The 24094-nt window shown below is 45.6% G+C and overlaps 1 protein-coding gene across 1 annotated transcript; it reads left to right on the forward strand.

Moving 5' to 3' along the window:
- The first annotated feature begins 13527 nt into the window (after positions 1-13527).
- Positions 13528-22482, forward strand: LOC124707580. Its single transcript, XM_047239243.1, has 2 exons — positions 13528-14184; positions 21879-22482. The coding sequence occupies exons 1-2, from the start codon at positions 13682-13684 to the stop codon at positions 22288-22290; spliced, it is 915 nt and encodes a 304-aa protein (XP_047095199.1). The 5' UTR covers positions 13528-13681; the 3' UTR covers positions 22291-22482.
- Positions 22483-24094: the final 1612 nt, after the last annotated feature.

Consider the following 24094-nt stretch of genomic DNA (forward strand, 5'->3'; position numbering starts at 1 on the left):
CTGTTTTTTCCTCCTTGAAATCTATCTTTTCTGTTGTAATACGACATCCTTGTTTGTCCCTTGGATGGATTGCCAATCTTCGAGTACCTTTGATGTCGAAATTCTATATTTGTATTGCGAGGTTCTTAGACCAAAGCACTTAAGATTTTTGATGTGTACACTATATTTATGATTACTGGCTTCCGTTTTTTATATTTGGCGAGGTATTAATGTACCAAGGCGAAATATTTCAGTGAATCTATATTGTATGTATTTTGAGACTTGGGCGTTAAGCCCCCGAGCGTGTCGAAAAATAAGAAGTATATCTCCACTATCTTTATTATATTGCAGCACCACGAGCCCGCCTCATTAAAAACCTTTCCCGGCCCCACTCGGTGCCCCGAAAAAGGAAAAGAGTGCGTCTGAAAACTCGTGGGCGTTTTAGTACATTGAAGTCTTTACAAGGACTATATTTTAGCTCTAGGCATAGAACCGCCTGAGTTGCGCCACGTTCCAGGGGTTTTGCTCCTCTACCCCTGTCTTCTTGTCCTTTATCCTGTATGCTCCTCCTCCAATTACTTCCGTGACGATATAGGGACCAAGCCATGGTGACTCGAGTTTTTCATGACTTTTTTGCGTGAGCCGAAGAACTAAGTCCCCCACTTGAAAAGATCTTGGCCGCAAACGTCGGCTGTGGTAATTCTTCAAGTCTCGTTGATATTTGGTAACCCTTGATAATACTTCGTCTCGAGCTTCGTCGAGTGCGTCTACATCGTCTTCCAATGCTTGTCCTTGAAGCTTCTTCATCATATCTTGTGACTCTAGGGGAGTCGTGCTCTATTTCTATTGGAAGTATCGCCTCCGCGCCATGGACCGAAAAAACGGGGTTTCTTGTGTCGCCGTATTTGGTGTTGTTCGGATGCTCCACAACACACTTGGTAGTTCTTCGGGCTAGGTATGTCGAGCTTTTTCTAGTGGTCCCAACGAGACGTTTCTTGATGCCATTGCGAGATAATGCCATTGGCTTTCTCGACCTGCCCGTTGGTTTGAGGATGTGCAAGCGACGCAAAGTGCAGCTTGATACCCACTTCTTTGCGGTAATCTTTGAATTCGTTGGATGTAAAGTTACCGCCATTGTCCGTGACGATGCTATGAGGCACTCCAAATCCGAAGACGAGGCCTTTTATGAATTTTACTCGCGGATGCTCCATCCGGCGAATTTATCGGCTTCGCTTCTATCCACTTTGTAAATTTGTCGACGGCTACTAGCATGTATTCCTTTCCTCCCGGCCATGATTTGTGTAACTTGCCCACCATATCAAGTCCCCATTGTGCAAAGGGCCACGACAAAGGTATTGGTGCTAGTTCTAGCTCGCTGGAGAGTGAGGTTTTGCGGCGAACCTTTGACACGCATCGCAAGTCCTTACTATTTCTTTGGCGTCCTCGATTGCTGTCAACCAGTAGAAGCCTGCCCGAAAAACCTTGGCTGCGATGGCTCGACTACTTGCGTGGTGGCCGCATATTCCTTCGTGCACATCTTTCAAAATTACTCTTCCTTCTTCGGGTGTTACACACCTTTGCGAACACACGAAATACTTCGCTTGTATAGTTCTCCTTTGATCACCGTGAAGGCTTTAGACCGTCGAATTACTCGCCTTGCTTCAAGCTGGATCGTCGGGTATTTCTTTCCTGAGGATGTATGATACATATGCTTGCATCCAAGGAACCTGTACCATCATCACAAGCTCTTGTTCATCTTCATCCTCCGTGGTTTCGCGAGGGGTGTCGAAGTTTTTCTTTTTTCTCGCACCTTTTTTGGCTTTGTAGATCTCTCCGATATTTCTTCCCAAAATACTCCCGGCGGGACCGGGAGGCACTTGCGACCCGATGTTTGCGAGGACGTCGGCTTCATCGTTGCTCAACCTATCGATGTGATTTACTTCGCATCCATCGAATAGCTTCTCGAGTTCATTGTACACCTCCTTGTATGCTATCATGCTATCATTGATCGCATCACATTGGTTCATAACTTGTCGGGCCACCAATTGTGAGTCGCCAAAGATTTTTAGTCGAGTTGCACCACATGCTTTCGCCATCCTCATCCCGTGTATGAGGGCTTCATATTCTCGCTTCATTGTTAGATGCGTTAGGGAACGTCATCCGAAGGATATACTTCAATTTGTCGCCTTCGGGTGATATAAGTATGACTCTGCTCCAGCTCCTTCTACTCTTTTGGACCCGTCAAAATTCATGGTCCAGGTTCTCGACAGTGCAGGGGTCCCGTATTTTGCGGCTCCATCCACTCTGCGATGAAGTCCGGCAAAACTTGCGACTTGATTGCTTTTCTTTTTTCATACGTGATGTCCCGAGGGGAAAGTTCTATTCCCCAAAGGGAGACACGACCCGTAGCTTCTGGATTGTTCCGTATATTTGACAAAGGAGCCTCATTGACCACTATGATCGGGTGTGCCGAAAAATAGTGGCGCAATTTTCGTGTCTGTTGTGAACACTCCGTATGCTAGCTTCACAGTGCGAGGGTACCTTTGTTTTGACGGCGATAAAACTTCGCTAACGAAGTAGGCGGCCTCTCGTACTCCGTGGAGTTTTCCTTCTTCTTCTCTTTCGACAACCAGCGCCGTGCTCACCACTTGGGGCGTGGCTGCGATATATAACGGAGAGGTTCCTTTTCCTTCGGTGCCACCACGATTGGTGGTGTCGAGATTTTGCGCTTCAAATCTTCGAAAGCTCTGTCGGCTTCTTCGTTCCATCGGAATTTGTCTCCTTGTTTTATCAAAGCGTAAAATGGTAACGCTTTTCTCCTAGCTCGGCGACGAATCCGCTCAAAGCTGCGACTCGCCCGGTTAACTCGTTGTATCTCTTTCAACTTTGTTGGCTTTCTCATTGTTACAATAGCTTGTATTTTATCGGGATTTGCTTCAATCCCTCTTGCTTGAGACTAGAAACCCCAAGAGTTCTCCTCGTTGGGACACCAAAGGAACACTTCGTCGGGTTCAACTTCGAGCGAGAACTTGTTGAGGTTGTCGAACGTTTCCTTGAGGTCCTCTATCGGCGTTGATCCTTCTTTTGATGTGATGACAACGTCGTCGATGTATACTTGCACGTTTTTCCCAATCACGTGTCGCCAGGCACTTTTGCATCATCCTCACGATATGTTGCTCCCGCGTTTTTTAGACCAAAGGGCATTGTTACGTAACAAAACACGCCATAAGGTGTAATGAACGCAGTCTTTACTTCATCTTCTTATTTTAACCTGATCTGGTTGTAACCGGAATACGCGTCCAGGAAGGAAAGACGTTCGCATCCAGCCAGTGGAGTCGATAATTTGATCGATCCTCGGGAGGGGAAGTGATCCTTTGGACAATGTTTGTTGAGACACGTAAAGTCGACGCACATGCGAAGGACCTTAGTGTTTTTCTTTGGCACCATCACGGGATTTGCTACCCATGTGGCTTACGTGAATATCTCTTTGATGAAACCAGCTTCTTGTAGTCGATTGATTTACGACAACATAGCTTTGCGGTTTGGTTCGAAAAACGCCGCAAAGGTTGTTTGATTGGTCTCGCTTGTTGGATCCAAATTTAGGTGGTGCTCGGCAAGTTCCACTGGGTACTCCTGGCATGTCGAGCTGGACACCATGCGAAGATTTTCCGAGTTCTCACGGAGGAACTCGACGAGCGCGCTTTCCTATGCGATATCCATGTTGTTTGCAATGGATGTCGTCTTTTTTGAGTGCGTCGGGTGAATCCGCACCTCCTTAGAATTTTCTCTCGTGTTGAAAGTTGATTCTTTATTTGGCCTTCCAACGTACGCGGTACGTCGTAATCGGTCATGCTTTTTGACGCCAAATACTCAGCTTGCATCCCGAAAGTTTACGATAACCGATGGAAATCCTTGTCGCACTTATCGGCTAAGGCGAAACTCCCTTTGACCGTGATTGGTCCCTTGGGTCCAGGCAATCTCCACAACGAGTATGTATAGTGTGAGTACTGCCATAAATCTAGCATATGCTGGTCGTCCCAACAAAGCGTGAGTACTCGTGATGGAAAATCCACGACTTCAAACTCCAGTTTCTCGATTCTATAATTTTCTCGGGTTCCGAACTGAACGTCGAGGTTGATCTTTCCCAATGGGTAACTTGGTTTCTCCGGTGTGATGCCGTGGAACCTTGTGTCCGTTGGCTTCAAGTTTGCTAAGGATATGTTCATCTTCCTCAATGTATCTGCATACATAAGGTTTAAGCTGCTGCCACCATCTATGAATACTCGAGAAACGTCGAAACCCGCAATAACTGCTGGCAGAATAAGTGCTGACTGTCCTGGTCGAGGAACTTGCTGCGGGTGATCCGCTATGGTGAAGCCGATGTCTTGCCCTGACCAATTGAGGTACTCAACTGTTGGTGGAGGCATTTTCTCTGCCATAAACACCTGTCTCGAGATTACTTTTTGAGTTCTGTTGGACGGCCTTCCCTTCTGAATCATTCACACCGCTCCGTTTGAGTTGGGATCAACGTAAGGTGGTGGTGGAGGTGCTACCGCTATTCGAGCGATGCCGATTGTCGTCGCGTAATCGCGGGAGGTGGCGGTAGGTGAACTTCGCTCCCGGGCTCCCGAGGGTTTCTGCTGTGCTGCTCGAGCGTGAGCATTTTCTGCGTATCTCGAACATTGCACGAAAATTTCGACGAGTCTTTCTGCAGGTGCCCCGACTTGTCTTTTCCCGTTCTTTGTCGAGGAAGAAGTGCATCGCGGCACGGTCCGTTCAGCATTTCTTCGGGGACACGAAAGGTCTTGGAAACCTCGGCCCACTATTTTGTCTATTGCGGGAGTCATCCCTATTATCGCTTCTCTGCTCATTGCTTCTCTGATAATCATCTCTGTTGTTTCCTCCTGTGTTTGCCCGAAATCCTGCCGAAATTTGCCCTGGCGCATCATAGTTTGGATACTGCCGAGAAATCGTCGCCTCGATTGATAATTTCGACCACGGTCCTCCTCGGCGACTTGTGTCGTTTATTGTGGACAGCGTCTTCTTCGTACGCCCATCTATTTGCTATCTCCATCAACGCGGATACTTGTTTTTGGATTGGTCCTTCCCAAGTCCTCGACAAAATCTCCACGCCTAATTCCTGCGACAAACGCATCTATTGCTCTCTCGTCCGATATATTTTCTGCCGAGTTTTTATGATGTTCCACCTTTGGATGTATTTTCTCATTGACTCATCCGGCTTTTGTCGACAAGCCCTCAGCTCTTCTAACGACGCGGTTTTTGCACGTGGACCGAAGTTCTTGACGAATACGTCCTCGAAACTTTCCCGGTTGTCGATGGATCCTGGCGGAAGCTTTTTGATCCAAGATCGTGCGGCTCCACTTAAGTGCACCTGAATACTTTGCATGGTCTGTTGCTCTAGTTCCTCCGGTTAGCTTCACCATCTCGAGGTAATCAATTAGCCGATCCTCCGGATCTTGCGAGGCCGTCGAACTTTTGAAGTGATCGGGCAACTTAAATCCTGACGGGACTCGAGTTTTCGTACTCTCCTTGTGAAGCACGGCAAGCCGCACATATCCTCGTCGTTAAGCTCCGGGGATTGCCGATGATCCCTTCTCGCTTTGTCTCGCTCTATCGACCCTTGCTTGTGCTCCTGTGTCTCTTGCTCCGCTTGGTCCTTCGGTGCTGCCGCTGTTGCCGCTTGCGAGTCGTGGACTATTTTGCCTTGCCGCTCCTTCGGGAGGCGTTGCTACGAACGCTGTCCCCATAGCTCCAACCCCTGCTAACGCCATGTTGTATAATGTTTCCCTTGGATCTCCTGGGGTGGCTCGGATGCGAGGATGTAAGCTTGTGTCGCCATATACCCGGCTTACGGTGTTTTAGGGATAATATTTCCTCTTGTATCTATCGACATAAAGGACATGTCGAGGTTTTGAACCAAGTGCTCTCTTTACGCTCGGGTATGTGTTGTAACCTTGATCTTCCTCTCGTTCCGAGCCTCCCTGTGCGTCTGTCACCCGAAACTCTAGATTGTCCACTTAGATCTGCCCTTCTCTCGCTGGATGCGGAAGCTGCCTCCTTTCTCTGTTCAACTCAGCCGTGTCTGTTTTTCTATTTCTCGGGCAGTTCGTGCGAGCCTATATTGATAAGCTTGCAGTTCTTGAGCTGTAGCTGTTGTCGTCATTGGCTTTGAACCATCTAGGTCTTTTGCCGCTCTATCCCAGGCTGCCTGTGGAAGTTGAACTCTGACACGTGGTGTGGGCCCGACATATTTAGTGCCCATACCTCTCCTTAGATCTGAGGGATCGACAAAAGGATTACCCAAATCGTCGAAAGCCTCACGATGTTTCCTCTTGATTGTCGATAGCATAAATCGATGATATTTTGTACTCCGATCTATGTTGGGTTTGGTGACATCATTGTTGAGATTGATGAAGACCTTTCCCACTGTGATAGATTTGTCGATGAAGTCGTAACTATCGACATCGCTTGAGCCATCGCTTATATATGAGTCCGCAGATGACTCAAACGATGTGTTGCTGAAGATCTTGGCGAGTTTCTCTCTTGCTCCGATGCGACGTAACGTGTTGCCGAAGTTTCTTCTTCCGCCTCGAGTTGACGATGCATAGCTTGAAAAATCGGAATCGACCGCCGACGATCCGACGAAATCGGAATTTCGACACGATACGATCCTTCCTTCTCGACGCGAAAGTGAAACCTTCCGAACGTCATCTCCAAGGGCTCCGCCAGATACGCATATGCATCCAAGCGGGAGGGTGGGTGAGGAACAAAATCAACAAGACCAGCAGCGATCTGTTTACCTCGATCCATAGTGTTGCTTCGGTTGACGATGTCGAAGATCTTGAACGTGCCATCGAGATCGGATCCTTACGCCTCTAGTTCCCACGAGACGGCGCCAATTGACAAGGGATTAACTTGTCAATGCCTATGGATTGTAGGCTAGGGTTTAGTTAGAAGTAGAGGGCAAGTAGATCTCGAAGGTTTCAGTAGAAAAGTACTCGACGATTATGAAAACTAGGGTTTGCAGACAATGATTCGATCATCTCCTCGTCCCTCGACTCCCCCTTTTTATAAGAGGTGGAGCCGAGGGTTTTTTTTTGTACAAGTTACAGAGTTCGGGACGGTTTCTAACTCATCCCGCTAGATTTACAAACAACACTTCCTATTACAATTCTACTTTCCTTAATATATCTTGGGCTCTCGAACCTTCTTATTCTTCGGGTAGTGGGCCTTCATGAAACCCCGGGTACTATCTTTGGCAGGCCCATTTGGGATGCCTATGTCACTTGTTGCTGCGGTAGACGTTCACTTGCCGCTTGCAAAAGCGCGTAGAAGATCTTGATCACGATCGGTTCCGGCGCCACGAACGGGCAGCACCTCCGTACTCGGTCACACGTTCGGTTGTTGATGAAGACGACGTCCACCTCCCCGTTCCGGCGGGCAGCGGAAGTAGTAGCTCCTCTTGAATCCGACAGCACGACGGCGTGGTGTCGGTGGTGGTGGAGAAGTCCGGCGGAGCTTCGCTAAGCGTGCGGGAAGTGGAGGAGCGGGGCGGCTAGGGTTTGGGGAGAGGGGGGCGCCGGCCACTATGGGGTGCGGCCACCTTGGTGGTTCTTGGGTGGCCGGCCCCCTCCCCTTGGCCCCTCATTATATAGGTGGAACCCCAAGAGGTGGTGTCCAAGTCTTCGAATAAGACCCGAACCAAAAACCTTCCATAGGAGGGGAAACCTAGCCAAGCTAGGACTCCCACCAAGGTGGGAGTTCCACCTCCCATGTGGGGGTGGCCGGCCCCCTAAGGGAGTCCACTTGGGACTCCTCCCCCACTAGGGTTGGCCGGCCATGGAGGTGGAGTCCCATGTGGACTCCACCTTCCTTGGTGGTTTCTTCCGGACTTTTCTAGAACCTTCTAGAACCTTCCATAGAACCTTCAGCGACATTTTATTCACATAAAATGACATCCTATATATGAATCTTATTCTCCGGACCATTCCGGAACTCCTCGTGATGTCCGGGATCACATCCGGGACTTCGAACAAATATTCCAACTCCATTCCATATTCAAGAACTACCATTTCAACATCCAACTTTAAGTGTGTCACCCTACGGTTCGTGAACTATGCGGACATGGTTGAGTACTCACTCCGACCAATAACCAATAGCGAGATCTGGAGATCCATAATGGCTCCCACATATTCAACGATGACTTTAGTGATCGAATGAACCATTCACATATATTACCAATTCCCTTTGTCTCGCGATATTTTACTTGTCCGAGGTTTGATCTTCGGTATCACTCTATACCTTGTTCAACCTCGTCTCCGACAAGTACTCTTTACTCGTACCGTGGTATGTGGTCTCTTATGAACTCATTCATATGCTTGCAAGACATTAGACGACATTCCACCGAGAGGGCCCGGAGTATATCTATCCGTCATCGGGATGGACAAATCCCACTTGTTGATCCATATGCCTCAACTCATACTTTCCGGATACTTAATCCCACCTTTATAGCCACCCATTTACGCAGTGGTGTTTGGTGTAATCAAAGTACCTTTCCGGTATAAGTGATTTACATGATCTCATGGTCATAAGGACTAGGTAACTATGTATCGAAAGCTTATAGCAAATAACTTAATGACGAGATCTTATGCTACGCTTAATTGGGTGTGTCCATTACATCATTCATATAATGATATAACCTTGTTATTAATAACATCCAATGTTCATGATTATGAAACTAATCATCCATTAATCAACAAGCTAGTTTAAGAGGCATACTAGGGACTTCTTGTTTGTCTACATATCACACATGTACTAATGTTTCGGTTAATACAATTCTAGCATGATATATAAACATTTATCATAAACATAAAGATATAAATAATAACCACTTTATTATTGCCTCTAGGGCATATCTCCTTCACTTTTCAGCAGTGGCATCATCGGCTGGGTCACCTCTGTGGCTCTCGTTTATCGTCATTAGTTCGTCGTGGTCTTCTGGGGTCTGTCTCAGGAGATGTGTCTTTGCATTCGTGTCAGGGTTGTAGGCTAGGCAAACAGATTCAGCTTCCCTATCCTACTAGTGCGTCTGTATCTCACCGACCTTTTGATTTAGTTCATTCGGATGTTTGGGGTCCTGCTCCCTTTCCTTCGAAAGGGGGTCATCGATACTATATTTTGTTTATTGATGATTTTTCGCGATACACCTGGTTGTTTCTTATGCACTCTCGCAGTGAGGTGCTTTCTATTTATCGGCGTTTTGCAGCCATGGTTCGTACTCGGTATTCCACGCCTATTCGTGTGTTTCGTGCTGACTCCGCGAGCGAGTATATCTCTCGGCACTGCGTGGTGTTCTTGCTGAGCGGGGCACCCTTGCCCGGTTCTCGTGTCCCGGCGCCCATGCTCAAAATGGTGTCGCCGAGCGTAAGCATCGTCATATTCTTGAGACTACCCGTGCTATGATGATTGCTTCCTCTCTTCCGCCGCATTTCAGGGCTGAGGGCTGTCGCTACGTCGACTTACCTCATTAACATTCATCCTTCTGCTGCCCTTCAAGGTGGCATTCCTCTCGAGCGTCTTTCTGGTTGCTCTCCAGATTACTCGACACTTCGTTTATTTGGTTGCGTTTGCTACGTTCTTCTCCCTCCTCGCGATCGCACCAAGCTGACCGCTCAGTCTGTTGAGTGTGTTTTTCTCGGATACAGTGATGAGCATAAGGGCTATCGTTGTTGGGACCCCGTTGGTCGTCGGATGCGTATCTCTCGTGATGTCACGTTTGATGAGACGCGTCCCTTCTATCCTCGTCCCACCTCGGGTACTTACCCGGTGGATGATATCTCTTTTCTTCTTTTTCCGGATGCACCCCCTGCTATCCCATCTCCTCCCACTCCTAGTCCTGATGCGCCCCCTTCGGCGCCATCCTCTCCTCTGTCTAGTCCACCTAGTACTCCTCGTTCTCCGGCCGGATCCTTCTGATGCTGTCACTTCTTCCGCTTCTTCGATGAGTTGTCCTCTGCTGATGACCTTCCCCCTTCACGGCCCGTCCGTCGGCGTCGTGCTCCAGCTCGTTACTCTCCTAGTCAGTATGGTCTCTCTGTTGTTTCCGAGCCGACTTCTTATCGGGATGCCGAGCGTCATCCTGAATGGCAGCTTGCCATGGCTGAGGAGATCGCTGCGCTTGAGCGCACTGGCACTTGGGATCTTGGTTCTCCACCTTCTGGTGTTCGTCCTATCACGTGTAAGTGGGTCTATAAAATTAAGACTCGCTCTGATGGATCCCTTGAGCGCTATAAAGCGCGTCTTGTGGCTCGTGGCTTTCGGCGGGAGCACGGTCGTGACTATGATGAGACTTTTGCCCCTGTGGCTCATATGACTACTGTGCGTACCCTTCTTGCTTGTTGCTTACGTTCGCCGCTGAGTCCGTCTCCCGGCTTGATGTTCGGAATGCTTTTCTTAATGGCGAGTTGAGTGAGGAGGTTTACATGCGGCCTCCTCCTGGGTATTCGTTCCCGATGGGATGGTTTGTCGTCTTCGACGTTCTCTCTATGGTCTCAAACAGGCCCCTCGTGCACTGGTTTGAGCGCTCGCCTACTGTGGTGACTGCTGCTGGTTTCTCTCCTAGTCTTCATGATCCAGCTCTTTTCGTTCACACTTCTCCTCGTGGACGTACTCTTCTTCTTCTCTATGTTGATGATATGATCATTACTGGTGATGATCCTGAGTATATTGCCTTCGTCAAGGCTCGTCTTCGTGATCAGTTTCTTATGACTGATCTTGGTCCTCTTTGCTATTTTCTTGGCATTGAGGTTTCCTCCACTTCTGATGGGTTTTCTATCTCTCAGGAAAAGTACATTCAGGATCTTCTTGCTCGTGCTTGCTCTTGGGGATGAGCGCACGGTTGATACTCCTATGGAGCTTAATGTTAAGCTTCGTCCTACGATGGTGATCCTCTTCCCGATCCCACCCGTTATCGCCATCTTGTTGGGAGCCTTGTTTATCTTGCTTGTCACTCGTCCCGATATTTCTTATCCTGTTCATATTCGAGTCGGTTTGTCTCATCTCCTACTACTTGTTCACTATAGTCATCTCCTCCGTGTTTTTCGTTATCTTCGTGGCACGATCACTCGTCGCCTTTTCTTTCCTCGTTCCAGCTCTCTCCGGCTCCGGTGCTATTCGGATGCTACGTGGGCGAGTGATCCTACGGATCGTCGTTCGCTTTACGCTTCTTGTGTGTTTCTTGGTGGTTCGCTTGTTGCTTGGAAGACGAAGAAACGGAGTTGCGGTTTCCCGTTCGAGTGTTGAGGCTGAGTTGCGGGCTATGGCTTTGTTGATTGCTGAGGTGACTTGGTTACGGTGGTTGCTTGCAGATTTTGGGGTCTCGTTACGACACCCACTCCACTTTTGTCCGGCGAGTACGAGTGCTATCGGTATTGCACGTGATCCGGTCAAGCATGAGCTGACCAAGCATATCGGCGTTGATGCTTTTTACACGCGTGCACAGGTACATGATGATGTTGTTGCGGTTCATTATGTGCCTTCAGATTTGCAGTTGGCGGATTTCTTTACGAAGACACAGACTCGAGCGCAGCATGATTTCTTACTCTCCAAACTCAGTGTTGTGGATCCACCATGAGTTTGAGGGAGGGTGTTAGATGTATATATCTATATATTGTAGTTTCCCCATATGTTAGGGGGCTTTCTGCATATGTGCACCTGTACATGTACTATATATTGTGGCCTTTGGCCCCCTTGTAATACAACAAGTATATTATCCTAACAGGGTATAGTCTCTATCATGTTTTTTTAAGGGTATAGTCTCTATCATGTTAATTGATCACTACGCTGCCATATTTTCTGCAAAAATCAGAAAGATCAGAGCACAAGTGATATACACTTTCGCTTTAAGTGGAGAACCTCGATACTGCGGGTTGATTTCTTTAAAACTATGGAGAAACTGCGAAAGTACAATTTAAGCTAGTTATGATCGTTGGATGTCGATTTGACAGATGGCACGAAGGACAACCGATTTTAGGCCCACCCATCAGAAAATCGATGCCCTACGGTCGCCCAAAACCAATTATAGAAGTCCAACATGTACATTAAGATGTGAATTCTTTTAAAATCAAAGAGCCCAAAGGCTAAGCAAACCTTATGTCCAACCCTAGAGTTGTTGATGCGTTAGTCGGGAAGTCATCGGTCGGGGCTAGAAAGCAGCGACGCTAGTGACTTGAGACATGCATAACCGTACCAAAGAGGAAAGCCACAAGAAGGACGGGGCGACAACCCCACATCCGACCAGATAGACCCTAGGAGACATGACCTCACTATCTCCACGTTGAAGCAGAATCTAGTCAAACCTTACGACTACCTGCAAAACTCAGACATAGCTAGATCCACCACTCGAGTTGTGGTACCCGCCTGTCGGTATCCAACGTGGCGTCGATAGCCGCTTGTGTCCTATGCTCCCAGGAGGCTCCCTATGGTGTCGAGATTGGCATGAGAGCGTCAACCGCGCCAAACATAAAGGGTTATGGGGCTGCGGCTCGCCCTTTGAGGAGGGCAATGGGACATGACTTGAAGCTACTACCTCCATCCTAAAATAACTATACATTTTAGTTATAGATACATCTGTATTTAAAAAAATGAAGGCACTTATTTTAGAATGAAGGAAATATTATACAATATTTGTTCTTCTATCCGAGAAGCTCGTGAGACATTGCAGTAAATTTTAAAAATGAAGCACATGAAAAATAATACAAATGACTCTTCACAATAATAATTGAATTTCTGGTCTTGTGTCGCAATTCACAACAAAATTGGTGGGGATCACTGCTGTGGTAATCGATCCATTGTGGATTCGGCAACAAAATGCAGCAGATAGGAGTGCTTGTAGTATGCTCCATATCATTGTGGAGTCTGACTGCTCCTTGGTTATCTTTGGTGCTACGGGCAGGACGATGGATCGTTCACCGTATTTATAGATTGAGGGAGTATATATATTTATGGAAAAAGCTGAAAAGATCTTTACGGGTTAACGTTTTATATTATTGAGCATTTAAGCACATAAGCTTGTGATTAGCTCATTAGACTGCTCATAGTGAGAGTAACATAGCTAGTAACATCACACATCTCAAGGCATTTTGGTGACATGGCATGTCAATAAATGAAGAAAAAGAGTGAGGAGGTAACTAGTAGCTATGTTACTACCATAACATCACACACCCCAATGCAAAATGAGTCTACAACATAATAAATAACACAATGCATGACACCACATACTAGTTACTACCCACTATAAAGGTAGTAACCTAGACTAGTAACATGGCATATGTTACTAGTCTAAGTTACTCCCCACTATAAGCAGCCTTAGCATCATGTAGGTAGATCAGTATACGACTATCTGAGCGATGAAGTTCCCTCAAAAAAAAAAAATTCTGAGCGATGAAGTATAGGTACAGACCAAAAGTCTTCGCAACAACAGATATTCACATATCCTCTCGACCCCACCACTCAGAGTAGCACTCGAGCCAGAACCATCCCCAGTCCACTCCCATGGCGCGCCACCGGCCTCGGGCTCTCCTCCGACGACTCCTGCTCACCTCGTAACCGCCGTCGCAATCGATCCAAGCCGAGCTCATCCAACCCGTGGCCGCGACCACAAGAGTAACCTCTCTCGACCCGAATGGCCATGGCGGCCTCACTTCTCACTGCCGCGCCGTCCCTTCTCTCACCGGCATCGCCGAGACGGAGGCCCATCCTCGCGGCCCCTACGCCTTCTCTCCGCCGGAGGGTTCTCGCTTCTTCGCCGCTCGCGCGAGAGTCTCGCGCCGCGAGGGCCGCGTGCATGGTGGCGCTGGTGCGAGGCGGGGGTGAGGCGACGGAAGAAGAGCGGGACCAGGCGCCCGATTGGCGCGCTCCCGCGGCGCGGCTGGTGCTGGGCGCGCTCATCGGCTCCGCCGCGCTGCTCGGATGCGGCGCGGACCTGGCGGCGGCGGCGGAGGACTCCATCAGGGCGTCCGGGTTCGGGCTGCGGGTCGCTGCGTCGCTGCGGAGGCTCGGGTGGCCCGACGACGCCGTCGTCTTCACGCTCGCCACGCTGCCCGTGCTCGAGCTGCGGGGCGCCATCCCGGCCGGGTACTGGATGCGGCTCCACCCCGTCCGCCTCACCGTCCTAGCCGTTCTCGGGTTTGTCTTTGCTTCCCCCACACTGTCATTTGTTCGTATGTTGAGTCCTGGTATTTGCCCGCGACGTGTTCGATGAATTGCCGGTGGCGCATTAGCTGCATTTCAAATATGGTGCTGTACGAGTAGATACTGTTACATTGGTCTGCAACTAATAGATACAGTACAACTTACTATAACTACTAACGTGTACAGATTTATTGTGACTGCTGAAACTAATGTGTAGAACAAGCCTAGTTGAAACATGTGTGTACCTTCTGAAACTAATGTCTAGAACAATCCTAGTTGAAATGTGTGACTTCTGAGACGAATGTGTATGACAAGCCTAATAAAAAAAATGTGCGTTTGGCTTCTGAAAGTAATCTGTAGAACAAGCCAAGTTGAAATGTGTGTTGAAACTAATGTGTAGGACTGGCCTAGCTGAAATGCATGTTTGACTTCTGAAACTAATGTATGAACAAGCTACTTATGTGTGTTTTGGCTTCTCTTTAAGGTCAGACATGATGAAATACACCCTGTCCGATAAAGTAAGTGATAAATCAGATTTATCTGTATGAACAATGCGATAAATTAGCCTACTAACTTACTTAAACTTTTATTTGGATCATACATAGAGAAATTAATGATGAAGTGGATTGACTGTGTATCCTATGTTTGTTTTGTTCAAATTAACCCAATGTTCTACTAAAACCTGAAAGGGTACAACAGCCCTAAAGAAAGGGCCACCCAGTAAATGAACTTACATAGCTGCCCTTTGGCACATGTTTTAAGCGAAGCTAAGTCATTTGTTGCAAAATGATATCTACCATGACATGCAAATTAAGTAAATATGAAGACATGCTGGTTCATTTTAGTTAGCCTGTGGAACTGGGAATGCCATATAGCTTGCTGCTGTGTCACAGGACAACTTAGCTATTATCCTGGGTTTTTTTTTCTCAGGATAATTAGTAGTTTCCTAGCTGTGCATTGCTGAGATTTAGTGACAGTGACACTTGATTATCACTTGCTAGTTACTACAGATTTACAGTTCCTACATGGTAAGATAAATGATTCTAAAGAGAACACAGCAAGTGACTGAAAATTAACAACTATATTTGAATAGAAAACGTTCATTTTTTTGCCCCTAAACCTATTTTGACACTGTTTTAATGCTGTGGACGATGGTTCACCCTGGTTTTGCACAAGCGGGTGCTACGTCACCTTCCTCGCTCTCTCCTCTCCTTTCTCTCTACTCCAACTCATCCTATCATCACCGGCCAATCCTGAAATCCAATCCCGAGGCTATCTGAGGGCAGCTGGCAGATGTGCTCCAGATGAAGGCACTAGAGATCTCCCACATCCTCACAGGCCTGAGCAATCCCGCTGATAGCTCCATGCTGCGCTACCTGTCCGTACGTCTCACCGTCCTATCAGTTATTGGGTTTGTCTTTGCATTTCTCGTGTCATTGTTTTGTTTGCCAAAGTCTAGTATTTGCCCGTGAGGTGTTCTATGAATTGCCGGTGGTGCATTGACTGCTTGTCAAATAAGGTGTAATACAAGTAGATACTAGACAATGTTCTGAAACTAATAGATACCATATTACATGGTACTAGATACTATTATGAGTACCGATGACTTGTGAAACTAATGTGTAGAACAAGCCTAGTTGAAAACTTGAAATGTGTGTTTGGCTTCTGAAACTAATGTGTAGAAAGAACAAGCCTAGTTGAATGTAGGCTTGACTTCTGAAACTAATATACTATAAACAAGCCTACTCATGTGTGTCTTGGATTCTCTTTAAGCTAAGACATAATTAAATACATGATGTCCGACAAAGTCGGGCACACAGATTGATGAAGTGATAAATCAGTTATCTGTATGAACAATGTGATAAATTAGCCTACTACTTACTTAATCTTTTATTTGGATCATACATAGAGAAATTAATGATGAAGTCAATTGACTGTGTATCCTATGTTCGTTTTTTCAAATTAACCCCATGTTGTATTAAAACCTGAAAGGGCACAACAGCCCCAAAGAAAGGGCCCCAGTAAATCAACTTACGTAGCTGCCCTTTGGCTCATGTTTAAGGGCAGCTAAGTCCTTTGTTGCAAAGTGATATCTACCATGACATGCAATTTAAGTAAATATGAATGCTGGCTCATTTTAGTTAGTGTGCGGAACTGAGAGTGCCACATAACTCACTGTGCTGTCTCACAGGACAGCTTAGCTATTATGCTAATGTTTTTTCTCAGGATGATAAGTACGAGTAGTTTTCTAGCTGTGCCTTGCTGAGATTTAGTGATGGTGACACTTGATTATCACTTACTAGTTACTACAGGTTTACAGTTCCTACATGGAAAGGTAACTGATTCTGAAGAGAACGCAGCAAGGGACTGAAAAATTAACAGCTATAGGAATAGAAAACATTCACTTTTGCTCCTAAAGTATTTGCAATGCTCACTTTGTTCTCCAAACAATTTTCTGTCACTCTTAACCCCGCCCCACACCCAAGGTATAGTTAAAGCATCCCCCCCCCCCCCCCTGTCTGATTTTGACACTGTTTTAATGTTATGGACAATGGTTTAGCCCGTGAGACTCGCACCTCACCCTGGTTTTGCACAAGCGGGTCCTACATCACCTTCCTACCTCGCTCCCCTCCCGTTTCTCTACTCCCAACTCATCCGATCATCACAGGCCAATCCTGTGCCGTTCACACCTCTCTCCAGTTCCTGACCATGACAAACTCATTCCCAGCGGCCTTGACGGTGAGGCTATCTGAGAGCAGTTGGCAGATTTGCTCCAGATGAAGGCACTGGAGCATCTCCCACCGGCAGCAGTCCAATGTATTCACAGGCCTGAGCAAGTCTGCGGATAGCTCCATGCTGTGCTACCTGTCCGTCCGCCTCACTGTCCTATCTGTTATTGGGTTTTTCTTCGCATTTCTCGTGTCATTGTTTGTTTGATGAAGTCTAGTATTTGCCGGTGAGTTGTTCGATGAAGACGGTGGTTCATTGACTGCTTGTCAAAATAAGCTGTAATACAAGTAGATACTATATTACATGGTACTAGATGCTATTATGAGTACCAATGGCGATGACTTGTGAAACTAATGTGTAGAATTGTGTGTTTGGCTTCTAAAACTAATCTAGCCTACATATATGTGTTTTACCTTCTCTTCAAGCTCAGAATTAATGAAATACACCCTGTCCGATGAAGTCGCTCACACAGTTTGATAAAGTGATAAATCAGATTTATCTGTATGAACAATGTGATAAATTAGCCTACTAGCTTAGTTAACTTTTATTTGGATTATACATAGAGAAATTAATGATGAAGTGGATGACTGTATCCCATGTTTGTTTTGTTCTGATTAATCCCATGTTGTATTAAAACCTGAAAGGGTACAACAGCCCCAAAAAAGGGCCACCCAGTAAACCAACTTACGTAGCTGCCCTTTGGCACTTGTTTAAGGGTGGTAAGCCATTTGTTGCAAAATGATATCTACCATGGCATGCAAGCTAGGTAAATGTGATGACGTGCTGGCTCATTTTTGTTAGTGTGCGGAACTGGTAGTGCCACATAACTCACTGCCGTCTTACAGGACAACTTAGCTATTATCCCAGTGTTTTTTCTCCGGGTAATTAGCAGTTCTCTAGCTGTTCATTGCTGAGATTTAGTGATGGTGACACTTGATTATTGCTTACTAGTTACTACAGATTTACAGTTCCTACATGGCAAAATAACTGATTCTGAAGAGAACTCATTTGATCAAGGCACTGAAAAATTAACAACTATAGTTGAACCGTTCAAACAAAATTTACGATGTACGCCCGTAGGCAGTGGCGGAGCTTGACAGGAAACATTGGACGGGCCAATCCCGAAATCCAATCTTGTGCCGTTCACACCACTCTCCAATTTCTGGCAATGAAAAACTTGTTCCTAGAGGCCTTGACTGTGAGGTCCTGCAGCAGTCGCATGTCTTCACAGGCCTGAGCAAGCCCACTGATAGCTCCATGCTGCAATACCTGTCTGTCTACCTCACTTTTCTATCCTTTATTGGATTTGTCTTTGCATTTCTCGTATCATTGTTTTGTTTGATGAAGTCTAGTATTTGCCTGTGAGGTGTTTGATGTATTTTCGGTGGTGCAGACTGCTTGTCAATAAGGTATAATACTAGGAGATACTATAAAATGTTCTGAAACTAGTAGATACTATATTTCGTGGTACGAGACTTGTGAAACTAATGTGTAGAACAAGCCTAGTTGAAAAGTTTGTTTGGCTTCTGAAACTAATTTGCAGAACAAGCCTAGACTTCTGAAACTAATGTGTAGAAAAAGACTAGTTCAAACGTCCTTTTCACTTCTGAATAATGTGCATAACAAGCCAGTCGAAAATGTGTTTTGACTTGTCTTTAAGATCGCACATAATGGAACACACCCAGTTCGTTAAAGTTGGTTACATGGTTTGGTAAAGTGATAAATAAGGATATTGTGTATGAACAATGTGATATATTAGGCGACTATCTTAATTGTACTTTCGATTGGATTGTGTGTAGCAAAATTATGAAGTGGACTGCCTGTGTAGCCTAATTTTTTGTGTTCAAATAAACCCCATGTTGTATTAAAACCTGAAAGGGTACAACAGCCCCCCAAAGAAAGGGCAACACAGTAAATTAACTTACATAGCTGCCCTTTGGCACACATTTAATGGTAGCTAAGTCATTTGTTGCGAAATGATACCTACCACAACACACAAACTAAGTGCATATAAAGATCTGCTGGATCATTTTAGTTAGTGCGTGGAACCGAGAGTACCACATAACTGACGGCTGTCTCCAGGACAACTTAATTATTGGCCGGATGTTTTTCCTCAGAATTATTTGTAGTTCTCTAGCTGTGCTTTGATGAGGATTAGAGATGCGTGACACTTGATTATCGCTTACTAGTTACTACTATAGATTTGCAGTTTCTAGATGGTAAGGTAACTGATTCTGAAGAGAACAGAATTGATCAAGGGACTGACAAATTAACAACTATAGTTTAAAGAAAAACTTTCATTTTTTGTCCGTAAACTATTCACAATGCACACCTTATTCCCTAAACAATATTTGGTTACACTTGGTCCCATAAAGTAGTCAGTGAAAACATTTTCCCCTGTCTGGTTTTGACACTGTTGTAATGGCGTGGACGATGGTTTTGACCAAGTGGTGTGCACCTCACCCTGTTTTCACATGCGGGTGTTACGTCACCTTGGTCCTCCGGTCCTCCCTCTGTCCCCTATGTCTCTCTCCTCCCTGTCCTCCACCATCCTATTATCACTGACCAATCCCAAAATCCATACCTATGCCACTCACACCTCCCTCCAATTCCCAACCATCAGAAACTCGTTCCCAGCAGCCTTGATGTGAGGCTATCTGAGAGTGGCAAGCAGATATGCTCCAGGAGAAGGCAGTAGAGCATCCTCTGCCCGCGGCAGTTGCATGTCTTCACTGGCCTGAGCAAGTCTGCCGATAGCTCCATGCTGCGCTACCTAGTTAAGTGTTGACATCAGCCGGACATCGCATGTTCCTACCAATGAGAGCTGTCCACCACCTCCTTCTCACCCTTTTCCTGCCACCTTTAAATATCAATGAGGCCTCGTTCGTTTCCTAGGGACTGAATCCAGACTTGGAACTATTCCACGCAGGGATTGGGTTGATCCCATCCAATCACCCGATCCCTACCGACCCTAGCTGGACCCAATCCTGTAATCCCATGTACATTTTAGCTCTTCTGTTAATCCCAGTTCCGCCCTTCACTCTCTCTCTCTCTCTCTCTCTCTCTCTCTCTCTCTCTCTCTCTCTCTCTCTCTCTCTCTCTCTCTTTCTCGTTGTGGATAATTTTCCACGAGTCTTGTGGCGAGAAAAAAAATCCAGACGAGTTCTGAAGCGTTGTCCGGGATGGGCTGGGCTAAAATTCCCGTCGTGGTGTAAACAAACACTCATTTTTGTTGGGTTGGAAAAAAAATCACCCTGGGCTGAAAAACCAGAGTTGGGCCTCAATCTAATCCCTGCCTCCCAGGGTTTAAACGAACGAGGCTTGAGGTGACTCCCTCCCATCTCCTTTTGATTTGCTTGTTTGAAGAATTTTGGGAACAATTATAGGCCAGTGCATGCGATTAATTCTTGATTGGAAGCAATGTATTATGGGCACCATGAATGTACTAGAATTGATAGCAGTGGGTTGTTTCTTCATTTGAATTGACATCAACAGCACAAATGTACTCGTGATAGCATTTTGAGAGAAAGCCAGTACTTGTCACTAATGTTGGACTACAGTTATTCAGTTAGGATTAGGGGGATGTGATGAGCCTGTGGATCAGCTCACCTCCAGCCTCCTTTCACCAGCACAAAGGTCAGTGTCACCTCTACGCGAAATGTCTTTAACAGCCTCCTGCAAAATTCCAACTCATCAACATTCAGAAAAATCTGCACTCCTGATTCTGAAGAACTGGAAAGAATCCACTCTGAATGGAATTCAATAGTGTGCAAAAGACTGAAGAGAGAGGGAGAGAGGGAGAGAGAAGAGGGTGGGGGTGGGCAGGAAGGTGATGTGGCATCCACATGGGCAAAACCAGGATCATGTGGAAGCCAAGTGATAGACTATTTAGCATTTGATGCAGTAGTTCTTCCATTCAGATGATTGGTAGGTTCATGATGGTGTTTTATACTTGTATGGTCATTTTTCATTGACGCGGCTGAAATGTAAATTGCATGTGATTAATTCTTGATTGGAAGCATTGTGTTATGGGTATGGCATGAATGTACTGCAAATGATAACAGCTACTTATTTCTTCTTTTAAATTGACATCAACGACATGAATGTACAACTGATAGCATTTTAATAGGGGAATTGGCTGTATAACATGGGGAAACCATAGGAACCCATTTTAAAAGTAAAGCCAGGACTTGTCACTAGTATTCGAGTGAAGGTATTTAGTTAGGATTAGGAGGATAGGTGGACATGTAGATCTTCCTGTCAAGTTCATCCTTCTTAGCCTCAAACCATGTTGCTTACCTCCTGCCCACCCTTCACTAATACAAAGGTCAGTGTTGCCTCTACGCGAAATGTCTTTGACAAGATCCTACTCCTTCCGTCCGGATATAATTGACGCGAAGGAAAGCTAGCTATCTGAGGATGTATGCATGTGCGCGCGTCAATTAAAGACGACCCGAGGTAGTACAAAATTTCAATTTATAAACATTCAGAAAAACTCTGCACTCCCTTTTCATCAGAACAGGAAAAAAAATCCACTCGAAGAGAGAGAGAGAGAGAGAGAGAGAGAGAGAGAGGGAGGGAGAGAGAGAGGGAGGGAGAGAGAGAGGGAGGGAGAGAGAGAGGGAGGGAGAGAGAGAGGGAGGGAGAGAGAGAGGGAGGGAGAGAGAGAGGGAGGGAGAGAGAGAGGGAGGGAGAGAGAGAGAGAGGGAGGGGGTGAGCAGGAAGAAGGTGATGCTGCATCCACATGCACAAAATCAAGTGATGTACTATTTAGCATTTGAAACAGTTGTTCTTGCATTCTGATGACTGATAGGTTTGTGATGACGTTTATAGTCATTTTTCAGTGACGCAGTTAAATTTAAATTGCCCATTGTTACTATAGTGTCAGCAATTTAATCATCTCTCTCCAGGATGCTTCATTCTATATATAACTTTATTTGTACTATGGGTTTCTCCAGGAACATGGTGCCTGTGCCATTCATCATCCTCTACCTGAAGAAACTCGCCACCTTTCTCTCGCAAAGAAGTGCTTCTGCGACCCGGATTATGGATCTCCTCTTTGAGCGGGCGCGGCGGAAGGCTGCACCTGTGGAGGAATTCCAATGGCTTGGGTTGATGCTGTTTGTTGCTGTTCCATTCCCAGGCACCGGGGCATGGACCGGCGCTATCATTGCATCAGTTCTGGGCATGCCTTTCTGGTCGGGTCTGTCAGCGAATTTCGTGGGGGTCTTCCTAGCAGGGTTGCTGGTAAATTTGCTCATGAATCTTGGGTTGAAGTACGCGATAGTCACTGGTGTACTTCTTTTCTTTGTATCAACTGTGATGTGGGGAGTCCTTCGGTCTCTCAAGAAGTCATTGAATACAGAATGATGTTATGATTGAGTCCAGGTTGAAATGTTTCTGGTACATTTTTTTGTCCTTCCGAGGGATTTAGTTGCAACTAAACTGTCAACTTGTAGTCTTGTGAGGGATAATATTATTCCTGATGTTCAACTGAAGCTTTTGAATTTCTTCAGTTTGTTACAAGGAAAAAGGGGAAATAGCAGAGTGACAGTTGTACAATGCGCTGGGTGTGCATGGATTTGATCATTGTGTTATAACTGAGTCCAAGTTGAGGTGTTTCTGGTGCATTTTTGTATTGTCAGTCTCAAGAGGTAATCCACTGATCTTCGTGGGGGATGTTTAGTTGCAAGAACCATTTCTTTCCTCGCATAATTTATACGGTAAACTATTAACTTAGTCTTTTGCAGTTTATTCGTCAAACAATCTTGGTTTGAACTTTGAAGTACGCCATTGTCAAAAAGTCATTGGATACAAAAGTCATAACTACAAAAAATACCTCTAAATCCTCAGATTTGTTTCGTGATTCGTGGTAATAGTTAGTTGCAATATGAGGTGCAACTCAGATTCGATGACAAGATTCTACTCTCAGTGAACGGAGAACTAGTCAGATCCTAAAAAAAGAAGGAGCTGGATATTATTTTACACAAGCACAACTTCACAAATATTTTTCACTTGACCTAAGCACTCTTGTTGTTGGTATGTATGAATCGAGTCAGACTTAATTTGAGGGGTGGCCGGTCAGCATATATAAAAATGATACAGCACAACTTGACGGTGGACAGAGGCAGCGGTTTCCAAATGGAAATCCCCGTTGAGCCTGTCGTTGACGCACTTCAATTGTGAAAGTATCTCGGCAGCCCGGTCTAGTTCAGATGGCGCGGCAGAAGTTGCTACGTCGGCGTTGAGAAGAGAAATGACTGCACGATAGTCATGATTCATGAACACCCCATGGCCTCCTTCCCGAGCTGTCAGCTGTAGCGTCATCTCGCCCCTCTTCTCCATACCATCTCCTCTCTTCAAGAAAAAAATGGGACCGGCTAGGGCTAGCCCATGGCAGCGTATTTTTTATGAAGGCGAGGTAGTCAACTCATCGCTGCCTTTGGATTTTAGCTTATTTTCTGATTTTGGATTTTAGCTTATAAGGTACGGAAGCACCTAAATAGGTGTTTTGGCTTTGCCTTTTTGGCTGAATAAAAGGACCAAAAGTAATTAAATATTAATCGCGTTTCTGACTGCCCCACTCTCTAAATGAAAAAAATGATTAAAGACTAACCACAGAAAGATGGTAAATGAAAACCGAGGAGTGTTGTAACGACGCAGACACAAGATTGAGATTTACATTAATCAAATGGCAAAACTGATATAAGAACAGAACATAGTGGCGCGAATGACAAAAACCCTGTGAAAATGCAAAATATAATTATGACCATAAAAATATGATAATTTCTAATAGTACACAAAATGGAAATAAAATGGCACACATAAAAGTCTATATGGACCGTTTGAATTTCTTCCGGTGCATCTACTGTCTCGAAGTCGTTTCATCTTTTTATGTGAAACAATATCTTGTTTATTTCTTCTCTCACGAAATGACAAAAAGGGCACCTAAGACTTACAAATTGAATTAGATTTATAATATATTTACACTAAAATTTTATACTTGTTTATATCTCATTTTTCGTCAATTCATGGTCATGGTTAGTGCAACATGCTAACTTACACCATAATTAATAACAAAAAATAATTAATTACATTGCGCCTTTCAAATGAGAGAAGAAAGAAAAGAATGATTTTCATGTATTTCTGGATCAATTTGCATAACTCGCATGGA

Source organism: Lolium rigidum, chromosome 4 (genome assembly GCF_022539505.1).
Source record: "Lolium rigidum isolate FL_2022 chromosome 4, APGP_CSIRO_Lrig_0.1, whole genome shotgun sequence".
In the NCBI taxonomy this organism is placed as follows: domain Eukaryota; kingdom Viridiplantae; phylum Streptophyta; class Magnoliopsida; order Poales; family Poaceae; genus Lolium; species Lolium rigidum.

What these genes read in the sequence shown, in the direction of transcription:
- LOC124707580 (XM_047239243.1), top strand. Translation starts at nt 13,682, where the DNA reads ATGGCCATGGCGGCCTCACTTCTCACTGCCGCGCCGTCCCTTCTCTCA. An exon ending in ACCGTCCTAGCCGTTCTCGG is followed by an intron (nt 14,185 to 21,878) that starts GTTTGTCTTTGC and finishes GGGTTTCTCCAG; the next exon opens with GAACATGGTGCCTGTGCCAT.